At 36.7% G+C, this 12,313-nt stretch overlaps 1 protein-coding gene across 3 annotated transcripts in view; it reads left to right on the top strand.

Annotated features, from left to right (window-relative positions):
• Positions 1–12,313, top strand: part of LOC136871902 (tudor domain-containing protein 3) — a 258,745-nt gene that overhangs the window by 176,884 nt on the left and 69,548 nt on the right. For all 3 annotated transcript variants that reach the window (XM_067145605.2, XM_067145606.2, XM_067145607.2), the window contains one exon: positions 1,438–2,567. In XM_067145605.2, coding sequence (XP_067001706.2) covers positions 1,438–2,567 — 1,130 coding nt within the window. The remainder of the gene's footprint in view (positions 1–1,437; positions 2,568–12,313) is intronic.

Consider the following 12,313-nt stretch of genomic DNA (forward strand, 5'->3'; position numbering starts at 1 on the left):
TAGCAAATATTTTTTGCATGATAGCCTATGTACAGATTAGGAACATAATCGTATGAAGTTGACTATTGTGGTGCATATTTGTGTAACCCAGTTACGGATACTGAAAAAGTCATGATGTAGCTTACTAATGAAGACAAAATTAAAATGCAGGAAGTGAACAGGCATCTGCATCTTTCATCAGTGGTGTGTATGTTGAAACTCATGCCTTTGAGTTTCGACTCAAGTTTATCGAAGTGTTGTCGCATTTGAGATGACTGTCAAAGAAATCCACTTGCACATGGCTGAGTTTAACCTTCAAATAATTCATTGTCGAAGAGTGTGATCAGAAAACAATGTTTAATAACCCACTTGTCCAAAATATAAGGCTTCAGCTGACATGTTTCACAAACAGTGTGATCTGCAAATAATATGCTGATACTTTTATGGGCAGATGTTTTAATACTTACTGTCTGGTGTTTTACACACATTTTGATACACTGTTGTTATTTAATAAGCCCCAGTAGAAAAAGTTTTCATATTTGTTCTCTCATATTAATCATGCCTTTTAATACTCTCATCTCTAGAACCGTAGATAGCCTATATCTTTCACTGTACCCGTACGTACAAGACTGTAAAATGCATGCATGTCAGAAAAAGAAAAACACCATATCAAGTGTTTACATATCTCTGTTGGATAGTTCTGATTCGTGTATTCAGTAGTACGTTATCTCGCCTAACACATTCTTTCCTTGTCCCCTGCAGAAACGTCCTAACGAACTTTTACTTAATAAATTAACCTCCAAAATCTGTCATTCACTTTGCACTGTATTTTGAGGTGTATTACGTTCTTACTTAATTTCAGTACACAGCATTTAAATTAAGCGATCATTCACTTCAGCCTATATTTCTAACAAGTTAACTACTGTTATTGGCCACGTTATTCATGCATTTAAAATACAGGAACATGTTTTCTTTAATTTTCGAATTGTGTTTACACAACTCCAGCCGATGCGTTTCACTAATCGACTGAGACATCCTCTTCGAGTTTGAATGTCATCGAGAGAGCTCGCTAGTGCACATAGCATGAAAACTATACCATAGGTGATCGATCGCATTCAATATAATCACTGGAGTGCATAGATATTGATAATGGAAAAAATAGCACATGCTAAATCGCTCGTAATAACGGATGCATCAGGGATGGGGTTCTTGTTGTAACTGAAGGATAATACACTATTTAATTTAGGAATTTTCAAGGTACAGAAAAAAGCTTTTGTTACAATGGCATTCTTGCTATATGCTGTACTTGCTATAGCGGACTTCTACTGTACTTCAGTTTGATCTGAAAAACTCTTAGAAAAGGTGAAATGGATTATTTTATTGAGCTCTAGGTATCTAGATTATTTATTGAGCACTCAGATCTATTCAGTAAATATGTATTTTTGTTGTTTTCCCCAGGTAAGGATACAGACGGCCGCAACCCTGCGCATTTGGGCAGCAGTGGTAATGGCAGCTACAGTGGAAGTGATAGAAAACAGTCTTCAGACGGCAGTTACAGAGGAAGTTCAAATACAAGGGGTGGGAAATCAGATCGCTTGTTGAATTCTCAACCGAGAGGGAGTGGAGGGAGTAGAGGAGGTAGTAACACTAGGGGTGGCCGTGGTGGTAGAGGTGGAGTCTCGTCTTCATCATCAACGTGGGGTGGTGGCGATCCCAGAGACAATAGAGATGCCAGAGATAGAGCTGGTGGTGTAAATTCTTACCGTCAAAACAATCCAGTTCAGAGAGATGAGAGGAGTGACAGGGGAAGGCATTCCTCAAATCAGGGAAGTAATATTAATAGTTCTATTCAACAGCAACAACAGAAGCCACCCCGTTTTCAAAATCAGCAGAGGTTACAACAGCAGCAGCAATTACAACAGCAACAAAACAGTGATAGCTATGGACAACAGCAACAGTCATGGTTGAATTCGTATAATGACTCGTATAGTAGTAATAATTGGTCTGTCAGGAATTCTGCTGGAGGAAGTAATACCAATAAAAGTAGAGATGATTATACAAATCATCGGGATGGTTATCTAACTTCTAATTATGATACTAGTCGTAACAGGCCTCCAAGAACAAGTCACCAAAGTGGGGGTGGCTACAATTCAGGATATGATGTTGGTATGGAAAATCAGTCTAATCGAGGTGGACTTGGACCTGCTAAGTTAGATAGCATTGGAAATGGAAGGCATTTTTCATCGCAGCAGGATTCTCAATCAGTGTCTCAAAAGTTCAATTCCTTACAAACGCAACAGAGTAGTAACATAGCAAGAGAAAATTTCAGTAATTATTCTCCTCGTTCTTCACAAAATCAACAGAATCAGATGTATACCATGGATTATTCTTACAAAGAAACAGCTCCTCATCCTCAATCAGTGATGAATAATCCTCCTACTAGTATCAGTAATGTCAACTCGTCTCAGGCCTACAACAGTGGAATGTATGGTAGTCCAGCTGCAAATCATTATGTTCCTGAGAGCAACAAGGTTTGGCAGTGGCATGAAGGGGATAAGTGTATGGCCAAGTACTGGGAAGATAATATGGTGAGTGCAATATTTATGTATTATTAAGAATGTTGTAGTCTAAAACACTGCATGAAGGAGCTGATAGAAAATTAACTAATCATTACATCTGTGTACTTCAATTATCATCCTCATCATTCGTCACTCACGATACGTACAACTAACACAAAGTATAATATGGAGCTTATTAAATTAGGCCTGTATTTAAAACATTGTGAAAAGAAAGCAGCGGGGGAATAGTTCTGATTGCTCTTTTTGATTTATTTCATGCATTTTATACTTACATTCATATAAATATCATACCATCAACATCAAAGTAATACCGTATTTATATTTTCAAGTTCACATATCACTAATAGTGAAAATGTTAATTCTTCTTCTTCTATGACCATATAGCATCACGTTAGTCAGTCCATCGTTCAGGTCTCTTTGAGGGGATTGTTTGGGCTTTGCGGTCCTCCCAGTACTTCTTCAGACCCTCCGATCTTCGTACCCTTTCCTCGGTTGAAAATGTGTGTGTTGGTTTGTTTCATGTAATGGTAACGCGGAGGTTTCTATTCTTGAATGTTGTATTCAATATTATCTTATTTGTGGTGTCTTCTGTTGTAAGGCCTATTTCCTTCAAATCCTCTCTTACTTCTCTGATCCATTTACATCCTGTTGTGGTATTTTTTGAGACGAGATTGTGTTGTACTAGCTGTTTCAGAAGTCTCGAATCCTGTAACCTCATGATATGTCCAATGAATCCCAGTCTCCTCTCATGCATAGTATCTGTAATGGGTTCTAGCTCTTTGTACACGACTTTGTTAGGTATTAGCCACCACTGTCCATCTTTCTGGTATTTTTTGTTGATGCCAGTTTTTCCAATCCTCGTTTCAATTTTCTGAAGTCTGTCAGTCAGAAGGGAGGGAAAAACGAAATGAACAGTGTTCTGAGTAATTCAGGTGAACTCGTAATAGATCCCAGGGAATCACTGGAGAGGTGGAGGGAATATTTTAAACATCTTCTCAATGTAAAAGGAAATCATCATGATGGTGTTGCAAACAGCCAAGCTCATGGGGAGGAGGAAAATGATGTTGGTGAAATTATGCTTGAGGAAGTGGAAAGGATAGTAAATAAACTCCATTGTCATAAGGCAGCAGGAATAGATGAAATTAGACCTGAAATGGTGAAGTATAGTGGGAAGGCAGGGATGAAATGGCTTCATAGAGTAGTAAAATTAGCGTGGAGTGTTGGTAAGGTACCTTCAGATTGGACAAAAGCAGTAATTGCACCTATCTACAAGCAAGGGAACAGGAAGGATTGCAACAACTATCGAGGTATCTCATTGATTAGTATACCAGGCAAAGTATTCACTGGCATCTTGGAAGGGAGGGTGCGATCAGTCGTTGAGAGGAAGTTGGATGAAAACCAGTGTGGTTTCAGACGACAGAGAGGCTGTCAGGATCAGATTTTCAGTATGCGCCAGGTAATTGAAAAATGCTATGAGAGGAATAGGCAGTTGTGTTTTTGTTTCGTAGATCTAGAGAAAGCATATGACAGGGTACTGAGGGAAAAGATGTTTGCCATACTGGGGGACTATGGAATTAAAGGTAGATTATTAAAATCAATCAAAGGCATTTATGTTGACAATTGGGCTTCAGTGAGAATTGATGGTAGAATGAGTTCTTGGTTCAGGGTACTTACAGGAGTTAGACAAGGCTGTAATTTTTCACCTTTGCTGTTCGTAGTTTACATGGATCATCTGCTGAAAGGTATAAAATGGCAGGGAGGGATTCAGTTAGGTGGAAATGTAGTAAGCAGTTTGGCCTATGCTGACGACTTGGTCTTAATGGCAGACTGTGCCAAAAGCCTGCAGTCTAATATCTTGGAACTTGAAAATACGTGCAATGAATATGGTATGAAAATTAGCCTCTCGAAGACTAAATTGATGTCGGTAGGTAAGAAATTCAACAGAATTGGATGTCAGATTGGTGATACAAAGCTAGAACAGGTCGATAATTTCAAGTATTTAGGTTGTGTGTTCTCCCAGGATGGTAATATAGTAAGTGAGATTGAATCAAGGTGTCGTAAAGCTAATGCTTTGAGCTCGCAGTTGCGATCAACAGTATTCTGTAAGAAGGAAGTGAGCTCCCAGACGAAACTATCTTTACATCGGTCTGTTTTCAGACCAACTTTGCTTTACGAGAGCGAAAGCTGGGTGGATTTAGGATATCTTATTCATAAGTTAGAAGTAACAGACATGAAAGTAGCAAGAATGATTGCTGGTACAAACAGGTGGGAACAATGGCAGGAGGATGCCCAGAATGAGGAGATAGAGGCTAATTTAGGAATGAACTTGATGGATGAAGGTGTACGCATAAACCAGCTTCGGTGGTGAGGTTATGTGAGGCGAATAGAAGAGGATAGGTTCCCTAGGAGAGTAATGGACTCTGTTACGGAGGGTAAAAGAAGTAGAGGTAGACCAAGATGACGATGGTTAGACTCAGTTTCTAACAATTTAAAGATAAGAGGTATAGAACTAAATGAGGCTACAACACTAGTTGCAAATCGAGGATTGTGGTGACGTTTAGTAAATTCACACAGGCTTGCAGATTGAACACTGAAAGGCATAACAGTCTATAATAGTAATGTATGTATGTATGTATGTATGTATGTATGTATGTATGTATGTATGTAAAATGAGTGATGATCTTTTCCTATTTCTGACTAAAATTTTTGAAGATGCTTGAATTTAGATTCCATGATTGGAATTTGTGATGTGTACAATGGTTAAACCATGGTGTGATGACATTCTTTACATCTGTGAGGCAGAAGTTTCCACTCCTCGAAGTATGCTACTTAATATTTCGCCACATGGACTGTGTTTTAACATCCTTATATCATGGACAGTGGGATCCCCAACCTTCTTACAAGGTCTCAATTCAATGCAATTCAAGCCTTCAAAATTTCTGAAAAAAAAAATTATTTGACAATAATGTTATATGGTTTTTTAGGCCTGGCCATTCTCATTGGTGTAATGTAGTCCATGAGTGAATATATTGGTGGTTTGAAGTACTGCTCTAGAGTAGAATGTACACTATCTGCTTTCATCATTGTATGGCCCTTTTCAAGGAAGACTTGCTTAATAATAATAATAATAATAATAATAATAATAATAATAATAATAATCTTTTTACATCCATACTCACAGAAGAAATGTATAAACATATCAACAACCACAACATTCTGACTGAGGATTATTATTATTATTAAGCAAGTCTTCCTAGAAAAGGGCCATACAATGATGAAAGCAGATAGTGTACATTCTACTGTAGAGCAGTACTTCAAACCACCAATATATTCACTCATGGACTACATTACACCAATGAGAATGGCCAGGCCTAAAAAACCATATCAGAAAGCATTTGATTCAGTTCCCCACTCGTGGTTAAAAGAAGTACTTCATTTGTACAAGATCAGTCCTGCCATAATTCATTTTCTTGAAGCTACTATGAACAATTGGAAGACAGTGCTCTGCACTAAGACAAAAAATAAATGTATCATGTCGACACAATTAAAATTGAACGTGGTATATTTCAAGGAGATTCATTAAGTCCTCTGTGGTTTTGCCTTGCAATGAATCCCCTATCCAATCTTCTAAAAGCTACTGGTTTTGGATTTGATATTAAATATAACAATAGGAAACACAAAATATCTAATTTGTTTTATATGGATGATCTGAAAGTGTATGCCCACAACGAAACACAAATGAACATGCTGCTGAATATAATAGATGTGGGAATGATGTTGAGAGTAAAGAAATGTAAGCTGTTAACAATTGAACATGTTTGTTTGCTACATTTAACTAAGTCAACACTGGAAAACATGGCTTCATTTTTAACAAATTATTCAGCCAGTCAGGCAAATTACGAAGCCAAAAAGCTCAAATCACTTAAAATTAAAATCATGAACATTGACAAGTCAATCACATTTAATAAGAAATGTCTAAAATTAGAGCTCGTTCCTAAGTACATACCCATAAAAGCTAAACCCACAACAACTTCGGCTAAAATATCAACATCTCAATCACAGTTACTATGGATCAGAAACGAAATCAAATTCGCGTACATAAAGAAACAGCAAATCAATAAACAAATTCTACGCATCCATTTAAACCTAAGCAACTTCTGGCACCGCACACAATGGACATCCTATTCCAACTTTTTACACGATTACATTAAAAAGGAAGCAATCCGGAAACAGAAGGTTATTGACAATAAAATACGTAACCTAATGATTAAACAGAAAAGTCCAGAAAACGCTAAGCACAACAAACTCGCGAATTTTCACCCTAGATTAATTAACAGATCAGACACTACCTTTTCAAAGAATGAAATAGATCTGCTAGAGAAAGGTCTCAAATTCAACTGCCAGGAACGTCATAACGAAAACAACATAAAACAGCTCATCACTGACGTAGAAATTGCCTGCGACAAAATACCCTCTCCACAAAGAGAAATAATAAAAAACGTAGCCACCAACGAAGCCCTAAAAATAATCGCACATGAAAATTCCACTAAACAACCGAATTACGCCACTCAATACTCGGCAATGAAAACAGTTAAGAACAAAATTAAAAACGACAACCTTATCATCACGAAAGCGGATAAAGGTAACACAACAGTCATAATGAAGAAAGACGAATACATAGAAAAAACAATAGAATTCATCAACAACAACGGTATTCAAGAATTGCAACGCGACCCTACAAATAAATTTCAAAACCAAATAAAGCAAGCTATCAAGGAAACAGACTTAATTTTCACAAAACAAGAAAAAGAAAGCCTCATAATCAAAAATCCTAAACTCCCCACACTAAGAGCCCTGCCCAAAATACACAAAGAGCTTTGTCCCATTAGACCAACAGTAAATTTTAAAGGTGCGCCAAGTTACAATGTAAGCAAACAACTGAACATCATTCTAAAAGAGAAAATTTCACTTAAAGGAGACAGATCAATTAAAAACAGCCTAGAACTAATTAAAGAATTAAATAAACTTAAAATAACAGAGAGCACACGTATGATATCCTTTGACATCACTAACATGTACACCAACATACCAATAGATGAATCCATTAAAATTGTCGAAAACCTTCTTAAGGAAAACACCTCTCTACAAGAAACCAAAGAAATTATTAACCTTCTTAGAACAACACTACACCAAAATTGCTTTGCATTTAACGACAAAATCTGTTGCCAAACAGAAGGGCTAGCCATGGGCTCACCGTTATCAGGTATAATAGCAAACATTTTTCTCAATAACTTCGAAAACATGTTCTTAATGGGCCGGCTTTCAAAAGGAATCTTACATTGGAGCAGATTTGTGGATGACGTCATATGCATATATGATAATGACGTCACTAATGCAGACCAGTTATTAAACACTCTAAATTCTTTACAAAAATCCATCAGCTTCACAATGGAACCAGAAAATAACAAGAAAATAAACTATTTAGACATCACAATCAACAGGAATAATGACAACCTATCCTACAAGGTATACAGAAAGCCCACTCAGACGTCACACACTATTGACAACAACTCGAACCACCCATACACACACAAAATAGCAGGACTGAATACAATGATACATAGAGCTATTTCCATACCAATGAGCACAACAGATTTCAATGAAGAAATGCAAATAATTAAACAAATCGCGAAAGAAAACAACCATCCTCCAGGCACAGTGGATAAACTTTTAAATAAACATAAGAAAAGTCGCCGGGAAAGCACCACACACGACAAAGAAAACTACGTGGTTCTCAACTATGTTAACAATAACACATACAAAGTAGCTAACATTTTCAAGAAACAAGGTTTAAAAGTAGCTTTTCGAACGAATAACACACTACAGAGACACTTCAGCAGGTGCAACTTAAACAAAAAGGACCCTTTCTCAAAGTCAGGAGTGTATGAACTCAAGTGCCAAGAACCTAACTGCAACGCCACATACATAGGTCAAACAAAACATAATTTCCATACAAGATACAAAGAACACAAAAACGCGATCAGATATAATCGGCATTCAGCCTTCGGGGAGCACATCTACGACTGTTCACACCATTTCACAGACATCAACACTGATCTAAAAATTTTACACTTCGAAAATAAAAGTAAATCTTTGAATATAAAAGAAGCAATAGAAATTTACGTCGCAAAAAATACTAATGCCAATAACCTGAATGAGCATACACATTTAAATAATTCCCCCCTATTCGCTCTACTCACATAATATATAACAACACCTACTCCTTAAATTGCTTCTATCGTAAATAATTATAATAATAATAATAATAATAATAATAATAATAATAATAATACACATTTAAATTATTCCCCCCTATTTGCTCGACTCGCATAATATCTGACAACACCTACTCCTTAAATTGCTTCTATCGTAAATAATAATAATAATAATAATAATAATAATAATAACAACGTCCCTTACTTTATTCAACTAAAAATTATTAATTTGCATTCATCCATATTACATAAAGGTACATTCGCATGGAAAAGGTCAATAACTTCTCTCCCCTCTCCAATGTTGACGGAAGGTGAATTGCTTTTTTCATAATAATAATAATAATACCGTTCCGTACTTCATTCACCTATTATAAATAATAAAAATTATAATAATTACATTCATCCATATTACATACAGGTACAATTAACATGAAATAGGTTAATAACATCTATCCCCCCCTCCAATGTTGATGGAAAGTTCCACAGCGCTCCAGCCGCTCCGCCCTACATCTCCCCCCCCCCCCTCTCCACTCTATAGTCTACCCGATTTTATCATCCAATAGGAGAGATCCACATCGATCTACTAGGCCCCTCCCTGTCCTGCCCTCCCCTCTCCACGCACAGCGTGGCTCACCACAAACTTTCCATGACCACAGTCCTGAAATAGTGTTTGGTGACAACAGACTTAACATCGGCAGTCTAGATAAATACGTAAGTTTTTCACTATATTATAATTGTATATAATTTATTTTTTGTCATTACTGTTTCATGTTATCACTTATCTCTCTATCATTGACAAGTTTACGCTACGTAAACAATACTGTACATATATAAGCTTATTTTAAGTGATTTGATAGAATCTGAGGATGTTCTTGTAGAACGAAACATGTCATTCTTTGTATGTTAGTGTGTGTTTTACAGATATGCTTTTAGTGTTTTAATTTACATTGTATTTGCTATGTGTTTGACAGACTGAAAAGCCTTTGCTACATTTACATTCAATTGAACATGGTCGGTACACAAACTCTCAACCATATGAGCTCCATACCGGATCTTTAATTGAGGGAATGACGCAGAGACATACAAGTGCCTTGGATTTGCTCAGAATGCAACTCGGGAGCACAAGAAAATCAAACAGGAACTCATTGATAAATATACATCAAGGTTGCATCAGATTTTGCACAGCTACCTAAATGCCAAGAACAAAATTAAAGCAATAAACACGTATGCTATTCCAACTCTTGTTTATTCATTCGGAATTCTGAAATGGTCTGCTACATAAATAGACAGCATACAAAGAAAAACGAGAACTTTGCTTACCACTTATAGATTACATCATCCAAATTCATGCATAGAAAGGGACACTATTCCACGAAAATCGGGAGGCCGAGGAGTGCTGGATCTTCAAGTCATGCTCCTGAATCAGATAAAGAACCTATGGAGATACTCCCATAAAAAAGCAAGAAAACAGCCTTCGCCATAAAGCTGTAGTACTTGCTGATAAGTACACTGTTCTGTATCCATACAATGCTTCTGACCCACATTCAAATCACCAAGTATCCCTGCAGGAGAAAGAAAGGACATGACGAGAGAAGAAGTGTTAGTGTAAGAGTTGCAGACTTCACACAAAAGAGCTCTATCAGCGTCGATATACCTTTGACTTATGCTCCTTTAAGCAAGATAAATACGTCTATAGACAACCAAATGTTTTTTCCTTACTCCCACAACTACTTAAGGTAGACTGTTATCTTATCGTAACACATTCGACTTTCACTCCTTCAGCCAGTTAAATAGACTATATACAACTGAACAGCCACTTACGAGGGCTGTTGTCTTATCACAACATACGAAATTGGCATCTTTAACCGTCTATCAGCTTTGATTTTTCATATCCTTTAACAGAAGTATTCAAGGAGGCACATTTCTGTTTCATTATAAAGATTGAGCTGTTTATTGCTCTACCCCCAACAATTTTTTTTGTTTTTTTGTTTTTGGTGCACTGACTCAACGCTTCGGAAAGTATAATCGTGTGAACTTTTGACATGCAGCTTGATACTGCGATTTTAGCCAAGGACATTCTAATCATTTTTATGTTTGGACAGACACCTACATTGATATCTTCTTTTTGTAACTTGTAAGAGCAATCAGGATCCAGATTTTTCACCATACAGGTTTGAGTTTGAGGCTGATGATGCCCTTAATATGGACGAAACATGTACCTTAACATTTTACAATAATATTTAATTTCTAAAAAAGATCTCTCTATATTGAATAGGTGGATACTAAAAAAATAATAACACTTGTAACACACTTTGTATTTACGTACATTTCACTACGGACCTAACATGAGAATTATAATGTGTAACCTACCACCTAGTCGAGCAGCTCGTCTTCTTTCTCTCAGTTCTTCCCAGCCGAAACATTGCAACATTTTTGTAATGCTACTCTTTTGTCGGAAATCACCCAGAACAAATCAAGCTGCTTTTCTTTGGATTTTTTCCAGTTCTTGAATCAAGTAATCGTGGTGAGGGTCCCATACACTGGAACCATATTCTAGTTGGTCTTACCAGAGACTTATATGCCCTCTCCTTTACATCCTCACTACAACCCCTAAACACTCTCATAAATATGTGCAGAGATCTGTACCCTTTATTTACAATCCCATTCATGTGATTATTCCAATGAAGATCTTTCCTTATATTAACACCTAAGTACTTACAATGATCCCCAAAAGGAACTTTCACCCCATCAATGCAGTAATTAAAACTGAGAGGACTTTTCCTAGTTGTGAAACTCGCAACCTGATTTTTAAACCCGTTTATCAACATACCATTGCCTGCTGTCCATCTCACAACATTATCAAGGTCACGTTGCAGTTGCTCACAATCTTGTAACTTATTTATTACTCTATACAGAATAACATCATCCACAAAAAGTCATACTTCTGATTTCGCTTGTTTACTCATATTATTTATATATATAAGAAAATATAAAGGTCCAATAATACTGCCTTGAGGAATTCCCCTCTTAATTATTACAGGGCGAGATAAATCTTCACCTACTCTAATTCTCTGTGATCTATTTTCTAGAAATATAGCAACCCATTCAGTCACTCTTTTGTCTTGTCCATTTGCATTCATTTTTGCCAGTAGTCCTCGATGATCCACCCTATCAAATGCTTTTGACAGGTCAATTGCGATACAGTCCATTTGACCTCCTGAATCCAAGATATCTGCTATATCTTGCTGGAATCCTACAAGTTGAGCTTCAGTGGAATAACCTTTCCTAAAACCTAACTGCCTTCTTTTGAACCAGGTATTAATTTTGCAAACATGTCTAATATAATCAGAAAGAATGCCTTCCCAAAGCTTACATGCAACGCATGTCAAACTTACTGGCCTGTAATTTTCAGCTTTATGTCTGTCACCCTTTCCTTTATACACAGGGGCTACTATAGCAACTCTCCATTTATTTGGTATA

This window comes from Anabrus simplex, chromosome 4 (assembly GCF_040414725.1).
Source record: "Anabrus simplex isolate iqAnaSimp1 chromosome 4, ASM4041472v1, whole genome shotgun sequence".
NCBI lineage: Eukaryota > Metazoa > Arthropoda > Insecta > Orthoptera > Tettigoniidae > Anabrus > Anabrus simplex.